The sequence below is a fragment of the Danio aesculapii genome, chromosome 20, assembly GCF_903798145.1.
Source record: "Danio aesculapii chromosome 20, fDanAes4.1, whole genome shotgun sequence".
Classification (NCBI taxonomy): domain Eukaryota; kingdom Metazoa; phylum Chordata; class Actinopteri; order Cypriniformes; family Danionidae; genus Danio; species Danio aesculapii.
This window is the reverse complement of record NC_079454.1, coordinates 36057116-36074350: the sequence shown is the minus strand read 5'-3', so window position 1 is coordinate 36074350 and position 17235 is coordinate 36057116. Positions and strand designations below refer to the sequence as shown.

The 17235-nt window shown below is 38.8% G+C and overlaps 1 protein-coding gene across 4 annotated transcripts in view; it reads right to left on the bottom strand.

The window, feature by feature from the left end:
• Positions 1–15433, bottom strand: part of cdc42bpab (CDC42 binding protein kinase alpha (DMPK-like) b) — a 119621-nt gene extending 104188 nt beyond the window's left edge. Inside the window, exon 1 of one of the 4 annotated variants that reach the window (XM_056480923.1) lies at positions 14457–15433. In XM_056480923.1, coding sequence (XP_056336898.1) covers positions 14457–14634 — 178 coding nt within the window. In that variant the 5' untranslated portion in view covers positions 14635–15433. The remainder of the gene's footprint in view (positions 1–14456) is intronic. The other 3 variants (XM_056480924.1, XM_056480920.1, XM_056480925.1) reach the window with 3 other exon arrangements.
• Between the last annotated feature and the right edge of the window lie 1802 nt (positions 15434–17235).

The window sequence follows — 17235 nt, the reverse complement described above, 5'->3', positions numbered from 1 at the left end:
GCCAATCCCTTAGGCTGGAAACAACTACTAATTATAACCTACGGAGGAAAGGTGTCAGTGCTAGGACTTGAAACCGTAAGTATCCTGAAAATATGCATTTGGCGAAACGTGTTGCGACAAGACTCGAACAAATGCACATGAGAGTTCAAAAAGCGGATCGCCTCTCAAAGAAAGATGTTGCAAAACACGTCGACCGATGACAGACAGGTGGGGGGAGGCAAACCATGTTCTTTCAGCTTTACTGAACAGCCGACATGCAAATTCCGTCTCAACCGCAAGGCCCTCCAAAAGAACGTACTTTGTTTTGGATTCTTTGTGTCTTACGGAACAGAATTATTTAACAACAGAACCAAAAGCATCACTGATTTTAAATTCAATCCGGTACCTGTTTCTTACAACAACATGAATTATATATGGAGTGTGTGAGAAAACCCCCCTCTCTTTTTAAAAAAAAAGCCCCATCCCCCTAGTCTATGGAGCACCTCCTCGCACCCATGCCCTTCTTCCAAACCCCCTGCAGCAGGCCAGATCCATGCTGACAGCACTCATAATGAGAGGACTCATCTCTGACCTTGATATATTTGACATGTGACAGCCATCAACATTGCCTTTAATCCAGTCTACTGCATGAGTGCCAAACACACCCACAAAACCCCTTCGATTCAGGCTTGGAATGTAGCGTGGGGCATTTGGTGAGAGGAAAAGAACTGTAGAAACACCAATAGATTCTGTTACCAAACTAGGATTAGTTAGGAGTAACTCTTTGCCATTTAGCATGCTTAGTTATTGCAATAAAGCTTTGATGATGGAGAATCAAGAGCTCTGTTCCAAAACCTAAATACATAAATAGACATGTGCCTTCTAATAATACGTTAGTAACCCCAAACCTAAAGTGTTTAATTGATTATAATAGTGGCTGAAGCTAGCATGTGGCTAAGCTAATAGCATGATGATCTGGTTAGCATAACAATTTTTCAATAATGTCTATAATAATTTTAAATACATAACTAAATCATGTATAAATTAAGCCAGCTCCAAATGGGTGGGACTTAAGCTTTCATAGGCTTTTCCAAACCTCCTGGGGTTTTTGATTGACTTTATTTACTATTTTTTTATTTTTTTATTTATCGTCTTTCTTTGTTCTTTATTTCCACCTGGGGATACTCATCCCGAGGCCTCTAGAGATTGTACAACGCCATTGATGTGATCCAAGTCCTGTGAAGAGATGATGCCAAGCATAGAGGACTTCTAGAGGTCTCCATAATCCTGGACCAGGCCGTATCCTGAGCATGAGACTGATTCCTGAAAGACCCAGTGACAGACGAGTCTCCGCACTGATCTCGTGGGCCAGCCTGTACACCCGTTGATGACCTACTTACACCTGCAGCTTCTCCATGATGGACGTCCAGCGTTCTCCAGCCCCCAGTGTCTACACTGCAGCTCTGCACAAGAAGTTTGGCCTGAGGAGAAATGGTTGTGCCCAACTGAGTCTGGTCTCTCTTGAGGTTTTTTCCTTTACTTTCGTCAACTGGTGAAGTTTTGTTCCTGGCAACTGTCGCCACTGTCCCTGGTGCCACTGTCCCTGGTTCGGGACTTGTGGAGCTGCGCATTGATGGATTTCCTCTTCAGTGTTTGGACTTTCAGTAGTGAAAATTAAACCACACTGAACTTAACTAAATTGATATTTAACTCTGAAAACTAAGCTTCTTTGACACAATCAACATAGTAAAAGCGCTATAGAAATAAAAATTAATTTAACTGAATTATACATGTGTCCAACTTATTGTGTTTTTATTAACATCTGCACCAAAACCAACCCAAAACCTACTCCTTAAAGTGATAAAAAACTGTAATAATTGTTGTACAGGATCACAAAAACGATGCTATATTAATTATATTATAGCCTTAATCCAACCTACCCTGACCAGAAGTCCCATCCACTCAGAGGTCTCCAGGCTGCATCAATGCATAGTTGCATTTTAATGGATGTGTGTAAATAATAACATTGTCTGTTTGTAAAACATTTTTAAAATATAAAAAGCATTCATTTTTAGTTGTGTAAATAGTAGAAGCCAGCATTTTATTTAACCATTTCAAACACACTATTTGCAAGGTTATGAAATTAAATGTTGTCTACATAAGCAGCTGACTGGCTTCCTTTTAAAATAATCTACACTGTAACAAATATCTGTAAATTGACAGTTTTCCGTATTTTGTGATTCATTCATTTGTTTTCTCACTTATTTATGCTTTTGAATTGCATTATGGGACCTTGATCTTTCCTGCAAAAGCTTTTTATGTTGAAAAGTTAAAAAAAATACACTTTTATTGACATTTTTAATAGTTTGAAATAATATTGTAGGGCTGGGCAATATGGCAAAAATGCAATCTCAATAATTATTTTCCATATTGAAAGATAACGATATATATTTCTATATAAGTTGTTGCTTCCAGATTTAAAAGAGCACCCCAACAATGACTGAAGTCACAAAAATTAGAGGATCCATTAAATGGCATAACATATTTTCGGCTGATAAATTTTTGTTGGCCAAAAATTCTGTACATCTGTAATAAACACACTTTTAGATTTCCATTGTTGCACATTTCTGATTTGTGATTGGCTCTTAGATCAATATAGAGTAAAAAAGTCCAGAGCTTATCATTGTTATTGACATAAATTATATCGTGATTCGATATAATATTGTTTATCAGCCCAGCCCTAATATATTGTCTGGGTTGGTACTAGGGCTGGGTGATTAATCAAAATGTAATCGAAATCCGACATTCAGAACCTAAAATCTTATTTTTCCAGGTCAGTTATTTCAATTACTTTCACTACTGCATGTGGAGTCACGTAACCCTGTTCTGTTAAAGCTGATTAATACTTCTGCGTAGAACGCACAGGTATCGAGCTTCGCAAGCTCGTATACCTGTGCACCTCTCAAAAAATGTAACTACACATCCCACGTTTGCACTACATTGACGGCAATTGGAAGCTGCACCAGAGATGCCTTGAGACGGCCCTAGTTGGTGTTGTAAGTTACGGTACAAAAACCTGGTAATAAGCTGCTATTTTCTGTTATTTTACAAACTTAGTTCTCTATATATTATTTATAAAACAATGTCAATATAAGAATTTTGAACATCAAAAGTAGACAGAGCAAAGACAAAACTCCCATAATGCAATTCACAACCGTTAACAAACAGAAAACACCTGTGAATCACAAAATATGGAATATTTTTACAGTGTACAGTCCAAGAGGCCTAATAGCTGCTAGGCTAATCAACCAAGACAGTGAAAATAGAAAATTTCAAAAGGTTAAATCATTATAACGAGACCAATCAACATAATCATTCCATAAGCATCCATGATGCTTATCACCTGTCTGAGGCTGATAACAATCTATTAAAATGTCTGTTTAACTGTGTGCATTTTCCACTTAACAATCCCTCACTAAGCTGTGTACATTTTTACAGCAAGGCAGCTATTACAGCAATTCAGCCTAACTATTCATCTCTGGGGTGCATTTTAGCATGCAGGGTAATTATCTCAAAATACTTGGCATTTACCATTTGGAAAGCTCATAAAATCTTCATTAACCATAGGTCATGCGTGATAGTTACTGAAGTGTGAGGGTATTTTTGTCATTTGAAAGTCTCAAGAGGCAAATTCAGCTCAAACGTGGCCTGACGTACACGTGATGTGAGAGGCTAACAAAAACAGCAGCACGCAAAACAGTTAAGGACGCCTAGCGTTTATAGGGTCAGCCAAGACAACCAACACACAAAAATCACTCCAACTGCAGGATTTCCTCATTTTGTGTCACTCGAGGCTGTTTGATCGTTCTGTTCAGCCGGATTAGAGCTTCCCGTGACCCTCGAGAACTGGAAACTATGATACAAAACACAAATAAAAGCCTACCGAAGGAGAAACCCAACCAAAACCACAAATCACATCAAAATCACTTTACTATTCAATACTTCAAGAGGAAAACAGATCTATCCTCCATTTGTTATATTTTTGAATATATTTGAATATATTTAGAATATATTTTGAATATTTTTAGAAGTCATATTTTTAGTCTTTATTGAACATTGGGGTCAAATCTCTGGTCACATTGTGTCATGGCTTAGTGGTGCATGGGGTAGGGTTCTGATAGGATGGTCTACTGTTCCACTGCATCAAAGCTCAAGGGCATACACTAAAAATACACACACACAAAGTTTTCAGGCACATAAATCAGGAAGCGGCAGCACAGAGTAAGGCCAAGTGCTAACTGTGAGCACGCAGCATTATAGCTGGTCAGCAATGATAGAGGACACTGGCTGATCTGCACTGTCACTGAGGTTTGTGTATCACTAAACTATCCCTTATTTATATGGACAGTTCACCCGAAAATGAAAATCCTGTCATTATTTACTCGCTAGATCTCCAATCTTGTTCCAAATCTGTAAGTCTCAATGTTTTTCTCTCTTTGTGGAAAGTCTAAATCTGCTTTGTCTTTCACTGTATCAGCCAGGGAAGGGTTGAACAGCATTTATCATAATTGTTGTGCTAGCAATGAGAAAGCTGACAAAAACGAATCTTTAGAGTGCAAAGGCATTCACCGTGTGATGAAGTCTATTAGAATACAGTGGAGATGACACTATAATTTAAATCATAAAAGCAAATAGTGCGTTTAAAATAGGGCCGAATGATATTGGAAAAAACTGACATTGCATTACCAGTGCTTCCCACACATAGACTTTACTTGAGCTCTGCAGAGACCCACAAAGTTGCGCCTTTTCCGGACTTTAAAATGCGTCCATCCGGGGTTTCTAAATCTCAGAAAATGTCTGGGATTCGGCTTTTGGTTTCGCTTTCTAAAGCCCTGCTCACACTGTGAGATTTCAGCCACGATTCTGTCATCTGAGACAAATTTGTGAAATCCTAAAAGATTCCTGAAATCCTAGACTAAAATCGGTGATCTTTGATCGTTGGTTTGACATGTTCACAGACAGCCGCTTAGTGACCATTGCGATCAGATTTTGCCTCCAATAAAGTTCTGGCAGTGTCAGAAGATTTCAATAAAGTTCTTGCAGTGTCAGAAGATTTCAGACACTTTCCTACAGTGTGACAACAGCTGCGATGAGCGTCAATCCAAGAACCAATAAGAGCTTCGAAATTGATGACGCGATTCATGCGACAATTCAAGTGACCGCGGGGAAATGTCAAAACTGTTTTTTTCTTACTGGTTTTATTATTGAGACATGTCGTGTGCAAAATTGCCCCTACAGATTGTTTACATTTGCTGCTAGAATCATTTCAGAACGCATGATAGTGAAAGTGTGATGGATGACGTCAAACTCCGGGGGCGTTTTCTTTCGTGTTTATGACAGCTGAGATCTTACAGTGTGACATGGGAGCCATGTTCATGGAGTCTGACATGCTACAATCGTTCCAAAGCTTGTGAAAACGTATAGCGTACGTTAATGGTTTTAATTTATATTGGGTTATTTATTAAGAAATGTATCTGTACAGTATATGACAGGCATGGGCAAACTCGATCCTCGAGGGCCGGTGTCCCTGCAGAGTTTTGCTCCAACACTAATCAAACACACCTGAACACCCTAATTAGTGTCTTCAAGATCACTAGAAAGCTACAAGCAGGTGTGTTTGATTAGGGTTGGTGCAAAACTATGCAGGGACACCGGCCCTCCAGGATCGAGTTTGCCCATCCCTGGTGTATGACATGAGCCTGTTGGTTAGAAGATTTCTGCAGTGGTTTGAAAGTGTCAAATTGTAAAAGTAAACTTTTCAAAAAAATAAATAAACAATATCCTACTTAATAATATTTTTTTTTATTATTGTTATTAAGTAGGATTTTTTGTTTTATTTGATAAATAGTCTACTGTAAATGAGGCCTACAACCATTAACGATTTATATGATTTATATAATTTAATTATGAGATTACAATACAAGCTAGCTAAGTGATTTTATATGGAATACTCTCATTAATATGTGTAAAGGAAACATATATAGGTCCTACATGTGTTGTTGACATTTATTTCAATTAATATGGAAAACGAGTGCATGTTTATACCAAAACTAATATCGGATTTTTTAAAAACGTGTGTGCTTGTAAAACAATATAGTTTGCACAAAAAAAAAAAATTTTTCTCTAAAGAAGTAGTTACTCCAGCCCGTTTAGAGCATCGTTTAACGTTATAACTAACGTGTTTGAAATGATGGATCTGCGACAAAGCAACTATGGTTTTGGGAATTTCTCGTCACTACATCGTTCTTTTCCCAAACAATGCATCGTACTATTATAGTTCAGCCGCGAGTTATGTCGTTGTTTGGGAAACCCTTGATTAAATAACCAAGTAAGGCCTTTAAATTGCTCATTTCTACAAGTATTTTCAAAAAATTTCTAGTAAAATATTATTTACTGTCATCATGGCAAACATAAAAGAAATCAGTCATTAGAAATGAGTTATTAAAACTATTAGGTTTAGAAATGTGTTGAGAAATTGTAGAAAAAAAATCTAATAATTTAAATTCAACAGATGGGCTATTCATTTTTACCTCAACTGTACAATTGTTACTAAATTATGTACCATATTTAATCTTTAAACAGCAGACATTCACATGACTGCAGCATTTCGCTTTTGTTTGCAGCATGGTCAAATGTCACCAGTGCTTTTCTCAAATCTCAAATGCCAATTGAAACCAAGTCTGTGTCCGTTATATTCCTGTGCCAATGCTGGCACCAGGAATCATCAGACTGATTAAGACGCTTGCCAATTGAAAACTAGGATACATTGAGAAAAAGACAGAGATCGCGACGACAGCGCGTGGGCATCAAACAGCTGTCTCACAAGCCCCTTCATACTGCACATCAGAGCACTGAGTCAGCACTTCCATGCAAATCTGCCCTTAGCCTGAGCGGAGTGCAACAATCCTTCATCTTCAGTGTGCAATGGAGGGTCTCAGAGCACCAGTGGACTGCAGTGTTGGCTATCGTGCGTGTCTATCTCCAGTGACAGATCTGTAATAGTGAAACACACCCTAAACGTGTCTGAATCCATACACAATGACAAAAACACCCTCTTCCCATATATGTATGTGTACAGACTACAGCTTCAGGCATGGGCGGGCTTCTGAGTGTACAATGTTAGCACTAAATAAGATGTTCCTGTTTGACTGTGCTGGAGGGTGTGCTGACGGAGAGTGGGAATGGAGACGGATGAGGCAGAAGAGGTGAATTCTTTGGCTTTAAACCATACTATTACAGGCGAGCGATCCAAGCCAAGCCCTCAGCAGGAGAAACATCATGTGACAGGGAAGAACAATGCATCCAGATCTCTGCAGTGCCGAGGCTTTATTTTGGGAGTTTGGCATTGCTTTTACACCTCAGTGTGGAGCAGCTCAGGGGTCTGGCATGCCTCGCATTTTAGCAGGACGTGTAAGTATGCAGAGGATGGACTGTGAAATCCTGTCACATTGCCACGTGTCCAATGACTTCACTTTTAAATGTACTATTAGACAAATAATAACATAGGACAAAAACTGCTAAAATAAATTAATTGAAAACAATTGTAAACAAACTTTTCTCTTGTCATGAAAACAAAATATAATGGTAGCACCATGGTAATAGCTCAGAATTTTTTATATATATTAGTATTGTCACGATACTGGTATTCGATACCAATTGGTACTAAAATTTTTAATTTCTCGTAAATTTCGATTTCCCGTTAACATTTGAACGCTGTTGAGCGCATTCTTAAACACAGCTGATTTGCCATTGTGTTCACGTACTCAACAGAAATGACTGTGATTGGCCATGATTGTACAAGAGACAATATAGGCGGTCGCCTATGGCCCCACGTTTCTTGGAGAGCCCCACGAACGCAGATCTTGCATATTTACTATAAACCTAAGCGTAAGGACAAGTATGTACATATAATTCATAAACAATGTGCATTACAATGCACAAACCCTATTAAACGCAATATAAGACATACATGACCAACAGCTGAAAACACAACAACAGTATGGATAAAAGCTGAAAATATTAGAAACATACTCAGCAGCACCACACTCTATTTTGCATAACACTGCCCGCGATCGACTATTGGATGAACAAGAATGATGTAACTATTCCTACACAGATTCCACATATATCTCCAAATTGTTCACATTTGATATTTTGATATTCGAAAATTGTCTTAAAGTCTTAAGTAATAAGGCTGATTTATACTTCTGCATCAAGCGCACGCTGCATCAAGCGAAACGATCTTCATCAGTTTGACAGCACACGTGTTGCAAATTCTCACAACACAAACAACTGAAGAAACGCGCAGCAATTGGTCACAACACAAACAACTGAAGAAACGTGCAGCAATTGGTCACAACACAAACAACTGAAGAAACGCGCAGCAATTGGTCCTGACAAAAATCTACGTAAATATCCACGTGACACAACGGAAATGTTTCGACCCAAAACCATGACGGACCCTGCTGAGATATGGATGTGTTATTATGTCGTGTAATCAGGATACTAAAATAAATGAAAAACAACTCACCTTTCAAAGACCACCAACAACTTCACTGAGCAACAGTGATGGCATAATTAGCATATAAAGAGTTCAGATGCAAAAACCTCTAAATGCCATCTGAAATTTTCTTCTAAAATTAGCATTTAGCTCTTGTGTGTATGTTCAGTGGATACACTTTTATGACAAAGAATAGGTGCTTTGCATTGCCTTTAAAGTGAAATAACTGACAAAATTTAAGAAGCTGAGAAAAATGATCATTTTAGAAGAAAATTTCTGAGGTTTTTGCATCTGAACTCTTCAAATTCACATAGCATGTGTTTACATCACAAACCAAGAAAACTAAGCAAATACCATAATATTACCACAGCAACATGTACTGGACAACAAACAATGGCAAGTACTTTATGAAAGGATTACTAAAAAGGTTTTCCAAATGCTTTTGCCATGAGAACAAACAACCAAAATGCATAAAAGGTTTTCCATTAACACTGTTGTGTAAACACCCCTAAATGTTGTCGGTTCTGGAACGTAGCAAGGGAATACCGGTTTAACCTACTGCATGGTTTAATGAATGTATCATGTGGGAAACCCCGTCAAACCCTTCCCCAAGCTGCCTCCAAGCTGTCCTCTACGGGGTCAGTCAAGGGAAAGCAAATGAAAAGCTCAAGTATGTACGCATCTTTGCCAATTGGCCCTAGATCTATTTCAGTGAAAGCCCAAGGAGCCAGCATGAATTCAGTCATTTTTTACAATGACAAAATAATCAGTACAATACAATATGGCTCTGGGTCACTGGTCTAGACTTGGTTGGCAAAGAAAGCCAAGGAAATGCATATGAATCATTCATTATGCGTCTCATGCATGCATTTCTCTAAAGGACTGGGACATTCCAGGGGGTTTCACATATAATTGTAGCTTCGCAGCCTTGTCTCAACATACATGTGATTCTCATTATGTTGTAGTACATTGTGAAGGCCTCAAGGCTCCAATTACGATCCGTCAACGCTGAATGTGGAATCCTCATCACTGATCTACCTAAACCATAATAACTGGCTGATGCGTGCACTGAAATTGTGTTTATGAAGTGCCGTCAGACGTTGAGGAAAACCAGAGCGACCAGCCAAATTCGTCTCCTGACTGCCTTTAGCTTTACAAAACTACGCTGGAGTGGATTTTAGAGAGAAAAAAAATGGAGGCAGTAAAAATGTGTTAGTGTGTCATTAAGAAGCAAGACACAAAGTCCCCTGAGGAGCTAAATTTGACCTTGGTAACAATAAACTGTGACTTTGGTCTGTGTGCCAACAACAGCGATGTACATTCTAATGTGAATGAATGAGTGAGTGTGTGCTAATGAGCTCATGAGTGAGTGACCTATCCAGTCACTCTTTAAATAGGCAGGTCTACAAAGGGACAAACACAATACGCAGCCGTTTCCCCGTATGACATCATGTGTCCAGCGGCTCAGCAGAGTTTCCTGACGCTGCCCTACTGAGACTCCCTACAGGAAAACGGCACTTACAATTTTTTCGCATAAGCACACATGCACTATGATGCACAATATCTCTATCTATAAGGTTCTGACCTAGTGATATACACTGCATCTGAAAAGTATTTATAGCGCTTCACTTTTTCCACTTTTTTTGTGTTACAGCTTTATTACAAAATGGATAAAATTTATTTATTTCCTCAAAATTCTACACACAATAGCCCATAATGACAATGTGAAAAATTATTAAAGAGTTTTTGCAATTGTTGCAAATTTATTAAAAATAAAAAAGCTGAAAAATCACATGTACATAAGTATTCACAGCCTTTGTTCAATACTTTGTTGATGCACCTTTGGCAGCAATTACAGCCTCAAGTCTTTTTGAATATGATGCCACAAGCTTGGCACACCAGTCTTTGGGAATTTTTGCCCATTCCTCTTTGGATTAGCTCTGAAGCTCTATCAGGTTGGATGGGAAGCGACAGTGTACAGCCATTTTCAGCTCTTTCCAGAGGATTTAGATATGGGCCCTGGCTGGGCCACTCAAGGACATTCCCCGAGTTGTTGTGAAGCCACTCCATTGATATTTTGGCTGTGTGCTTTGGGTCATTGTCCTGCTGTAAGATGAACTGTCGCCCCAGTCCGAGGTTAAGAGCACTCTGAAGCAGGTTTTCATTCAGGACGTCTCTGTACATTGCTGCATTCATCTTTCCCTCTATCCTGACTAGTCTTCCAGTTCCTGCTGCTGAAAAACATCCCCACAGCATGATGCTGCCACCACCATGCTTCATTGTAGGGATGGTATTAGCCTGGTGATGAGCGGTGCCTGGTTTTTTCAAACGTAACGCCTGGCATTCACTCCAAAGAGTTCAATTTTAGTCTCATCAGAGATTTAGTTTCTTATGGTCTGAGAGTCCTTCAGATGCCTTTTGGCAAGTTCCAGGTGGGGAGTGGCTTCCGTCTGGCCACTCTACCATACAGGCCTGATTGGTGAATTACTGCACAGATTGTTGTTCTTCTGTAAGGTTCTCCTCTCTCCACAGAAAAATGCTGGAGCTCAGACAGAGTGACCATCGGGTTATTGATCACTTTCTTGACTAATGCCCTTCTCCCCTGATCACTAGGCCCACACGGAATCTGCGTGCGCAGAATTCCGCCGATTTCTGCAGATTTTTAGCCCATCATTAATTCTGTTTATTTACTTGAGTAAATGTGTGTAAATCTATATTTATTCGCATAATATGAAAATGTTCATCTGATTTATGTACAGTGCAGTTTGTACAGTAATATTTTCTGTCTTTTAGTAGATATATTATATGAGAGACTTGCTTTGTTTACCAAATAAAGTGAATCTAATTGGATTTGCATTTTAAACATTAAATAAAAGTTTAAAAGATTAAAAAAAATTCACATATTAAGATTTTAGTTATGATACTCCCAAAATAATTCCACAGAAATCCGCAGATTTTTACCAAAATTCTCAGCAGAAATAGCAAAAAACGTCCACAGAGTCCGTCTGGCCCTACCAATCACTCAGATGGCTCTTACCTCTTACAGATGGCCGGCGAGCTCTAGGAAGAGTCCTGGTGGTTCCAAACATCTTCCTCTTACAGATGATGGAGGCCACTGTGCTCATTGTAACTTTCAGAGCAGCAGAAATTGTTCTGTAACCTTCCCCAGCCTTAGGTCTCGAGACAATCCTGTCTCGGATGTCTACAGACAATTCCTTTGTCTTCATGCTTGGTTTGTGCTTTGACCCAGGGACCTTATATAGACAGGTGTATGCCTTTTCAAATCATGTCCAATCAACTGAATTTACCACTGGTGAACTCCAATTAAGCTGCTAAAACATCTCAAAAATGATCAGTGGAAACAGAATGTACCTTCATTTTTAATAAATTTGCAACAATTTCAAAAACGTTTTTTTCACATTGTCATTATGGGGTATTGTGTGTAGAATTTTGAGGAAATAAATGAATTTAATCCATTTTGGAATAAGGCTGTAACATAAAAAATGTAGAAAAATGCTATGAATACTTTCCGGATGCACTGTAGTCACTGTGGCCATTATTAATCCCTTATGCCCTTAACTGTCACCGTCCAACAGGTTAGTTGTTATTCACTACATACTTAATGCACCATATTAATTGCATCCAAACCTCAACTTATTTTGACTATATATAATATGCATGAATCAAATCTAATTTTCTAGTTTGATCTCGAAAAGTAGGGTAGCAGTTAAGAGGATAAAGACATGTTCGATTTTCATTTTCATTGAAATTTAAGGACAGAGGAATGTAAACAAAACACCAAAACTAAGCAGGGACTTTGCTGTGAATTGGCACTGCATTCAGATGATGTGCCGGTGAATCTAAACCCATGCTGTTTGTTGCATTCTATTCATTTCTCAGAAAGTTACGTAACATGACAGTTAGTTGAGCCAAACTTTTTTTTTTCTAGAGACAGAAGGCCATTTCTGCTCCATTTTAAACTAGCAATTAGATCATTCACAGATGCAGGGTGAACTCTGGCTCTATTCAAGGTTGCCTGTTTCATTTAAAGTAGGGTTTTGTTTACATTCAGCATCTTGGTCTAAGAGTACCAGTGTTTTAAAACATGATACTGACACATGCTGGCATGGATGGCTGAAGTTCATACTGGTAAATATATACCAGGGCTGCATGCAAATTCATGCATAATTCCCTACTATATACAGAACATAACACAGAATGTGACAAATGAAGACTGTCTGAATTGATTGTATTCTTAAGGACTATGAACAAAATACAACCTATTACTTCCAGCCACAATCAAAAGTGTGTATATATTTGATAGGTACCTTAATATTTCCAATGTCCACACGGGACAGGATTTGTGAAAAGCAGTGAAGCAACATAACCGGTAGCAAGCCGAAAGTAGTACATCCAAATTACATTTATACTAAAATGCTATTAAGAACAGAAGTACTTAGTGTTACCCAGGGTTATGTCAGGTAATTGAAGTTTACATAGTTTATTTCATTTCCAATTATGTGGTACTTTAAAATTATATAAAACCACTTTAAGATACTTTAAGACAGGGGTGCCCAAACTTGATCCTGGAGGGCCGGTGTCCTGCATATTTTAGTTCTAACCCCAATTAAACACACCTGAAACAGCTAATCAAGCTCTTTCCAGGTATATAGAAACTTCCATGCAGGTGTGTTGAAGGAAGATAGAGCTAAACTATGAAGGACACCAGCCCTCCAGGACCGAGTTTGGGCACCACTGCTTTAAGACATTCATACATGCATTCATTTTCCTTTAGCTTAGTCCCTTTATTTATCAGGGGTCACCACAGTGGAATGAACCGCCAACTTATCTAGCACATGTTTTACACAGTGGATGCTCTTCCAGCTGCAACCCAGTACTTGGAAACTAGGTTACACACTCATTCACAGACATACACTAAGCCCATTCACCCACAGCACATGTGTTTGGACTCGTGGTTAGCACCCGGAGGAAACCCACATAAACATTGGGAGAACATGCAAACTCCACACAGAAATGCCCAATGGCCCAGCCGAGACTCGAACCAGCGACCTTCTTGCTGTGAGGCGACAGTGCTAACTACAAAACTACCAATGTTGCCCACATTAAGATATTAAAAAATGCTAATAAAAGGTTAAAAGGAGAATAAGTGACAAAAGGAAAAAAGACTATGTTGGGTTTGTGGAATGTATATATTGTGTATGTGCTATTGTTGGTGTTCTTGTTTTACTTTAACATGTTGTGCTTAGAACTTTAGCAATTCTGTGTAGTAAGGTGGCTTTACCCAAGACTGAAACTGGTATTTAAAATAAACATATTAATTTTCAATTGCATGACAAGGCTGGTCATGTGACCCCCAAAATGCCGGCGCCCATGAACAACCGATCATGAAGAATAAAACAGCTTTTTCTTGACTTGTTTTCTATTCTTCAGCTCCTCAAAACCTTACTAAGTGAACATTTATTTTTTAAACATCAAAAGTAAACATAGACACGAATATGCTACAGTAATAATACACACTGGTACGTCAGAATAATATTCTTCCATGCTATTCTGAATCCATAAATAAAAGATTTCTTCAGACATGTCAAAGCGAAGGCCTGCTGCAGAGTATCCACCTTGCTTCAGCAGTAGGACTCATAAAGGTGAGCTTCACATTCCACATTCATGCACAAACCAGTCCAGCGATGATGTCATCTTCATTTCTGTTCCCCCCTCGAAAAACAACTCAATGAGTTTTCCGTACAGCAACTTTTGTCTGGAAGCAGCTGGCTAACGTCAGACGATAAAACAATAGTTTGTTTGCCTCTCGCATATGTCAGTGAATGAATAACTAAACAACTGACGTGTGGGACGCGTGAAAAGACAAGCCGTGCAATGCATGAAATGTGCGTCTTACCCCAGTCTAGAAACTCCAGGACGTTTTTCTCTCTTCTGATGGGAGAACTGCTGCACTCGTCGTACAGGCAAACTAAGATATCCAACAAGGTCTCCATGCTGAAGCACTGGCCGCTGGACTGAGACGGGCCATCCATAATCAGTTTCTCCAGCTTCTTTAAACGCACCTCCACAGACATGGTTTCAAATGGTGCTGATGCCTCACAGTATGCTCAGTATTTGCTCTTTGCAAAATAAAGCTTAATGACTCAAAATTATAAGGAGTCAATCATGGTCCCTCTCGCAAGGATTCCTCCATATATCAATCCACAACATCATGAATTCGCAGTCCGTAGGTGCAGAGAACTTACAGCCATCGACCCTGCCCTGGCCGGTGGATTTGACGTATATAACCTAGGCTTATGTATTCCCGACTGCAGCGTCTCCTTTGAAGGACACTTTGCACAAAAGAAGTCACCAAAGAAGTTTAAAGCAATCCCCTGAGATATGGTGATATCTGTGGTTATCCATTATGCAGTAACAAAAGCGCATCAGCAGCACGGGATCTGCATTGCTACAAAGCCCCATATGCCCCTCCTCTGGCAGGACTGCGAAAGCCTTAGCAAGCTGTTTTTTCCTTTAAATTCCTCTCTTCTTGGATACAAAACGCTGGCGGAGGGAGCAAGTCTTGCTTTCGGAGACTGTTATGCACTTGTCGAGGCGAGGGGCTGGAAATGTGCGTCCTCCTCGGTCATGTCGGTGCGTGGAGGACTCTCTGCCGCCGCTGCTCCCGGTCACCGTGTGTCTGTGTGTGTGTGTGTGTGTCTCTCTCACTGCTCGCTGCTGCTGCTGCAGGCAAAAACCGACATCATCATGGCGACCGGCACGGCATCTGCTGACGGGAACGGACTGAGGGATATGCTGGAGGAAAACAGCTCGAGTAGTGTGTACTAAAGCAGTTAGCAAATTTTCCACCAATTATTCGCTGACCTTCGGGGGGGTCGACCCTTTTTTGAGAGATTTCTGTCAGTAATTTGCTGTTTCGCGTATGCGAAGATGTATTTTAGTGCAGTGCGCTATCAGTTGTAAGTACTGAAGGAATGAAAAAAACGCTTTAGTTTTGTGGTGAATAAAGTGATAATAACAGCAGGACTTTTTTGTTGACGTATGTCTGAAGGTGACGGAAACAGCTCGAACTACGTACTGTTGCTATGGTTACTGGGCAAACGCGACTTGTGTTCTTGAGCGTCTTGTCTAACGCAGTTTGACTAACTTTTATGCTAAGCTGATTTGGTTGCTTCTTTGGTTTCAAATTGTTTTGAGTTCCACATGGGTTTATTTGAGTTTAAGATTACTAAAAGTTAACTTCTTAACGGCGTTGAACTTTTGTCTTCACAAAATAAACAAAAAATAACACTAAACACCTTCAAACAGAAAATGGTCATGCTTGCTAACACCAGTGTAAATGCATGACTTATTAATTCAAGTCACTGATGAAAAGAATATTGGGAAAAGAATATTTTTCACTCTTTTTGCCTCTAAAGTAAGAGGTGTTTTCTTGTTATTGTGAAAATTGAGCTCGTGCGCCCTCTTGTGCCCGCTGTACCGCATTGCAATTGCAGTAAAAAACTATGACTGTACAGAGAAAAATCACCACATAAAACATCAGCAGTTTATAGAATAAAACAAAATATATGTTTTAATTAAATGTATAATTTGTAATTCTAGGGAAACAATTTCAAGCACTGAAAAAAATGAAAACATTTCATCCATCCATCCATCCATCCATCCATCCATCCATCCATCCATCCATCCATCCATCCATCCATCCATCCATCCATCCATCTATCTATCTATCTATCTATCTATCTATCTATCTATCTATCTATCTATCTATCTGCCTGTCTGTCTTATGTTTAACAGAGCAAGGAAATGTTTACCGTATGTCTGATAATATTTTTTCTTCTGGAAAGTCTTATTTGTTTTATTTCGGCTAGAATAAAAGCGGTTTTTAATTTTTTAAAAACAATTTTAGGGTCAAAATTATTAGCCCCTTTAAGCTATTTTTTTCTATAGTCTCCAGAACAAACCATCAATATACAATAACTTGCCGAATTACCCTAACCTAGTTAAGCCTTTAAATGTCACTTTAAGCTGTATAAAAGTGTCTTGAAAAATATGGCAAAGATAAAATAAATCAGTTATTAGAAATAAGTTGAAGAAATGTGTTTAAAAAAATCTCTCTGTTAAACAGAAATTGGGGCTAAAAATTTAGGGGGGCTAATAATTCTGACTTCAACTGTATATATGCACCTCATTAGAGAAACTCAAGATTCATCACCTGAAAGAAATGTATCAATTCAAGACAGATTTAGAAACAAAAGTTAACAGAAATGTATAGAAATATGCTTGACATATTATGAAAACTTCATTCATTCATTGCCCTTCGGTTTGGTCAATTTATTCATCGGGGGTTGCCCCAGCAGAATGAACCGCCAACTTATCCAGCAAATGTGTTACACATTGCCTCAATGTTGTCGATGACCTGTTATAATACATTTTGATCAACATGCAATAGGACATTAGAGAATTGCACCAAATTGACTGTAATATTTTCTACAGGATTCTATACATCCCAGAAAAAAATGATATCTGCAAAATTGTTGCAGACAATTTATGTGTTGAATTTGAACAAACAAATTAATTTTAGTAATGTTCAACTTAATTTTTTTGTTTAAATTCAGCCCAAATAAATTGCTTACAATCACTTTCCCTAAAAAAAAAAAAGAGTAAATGCAAGG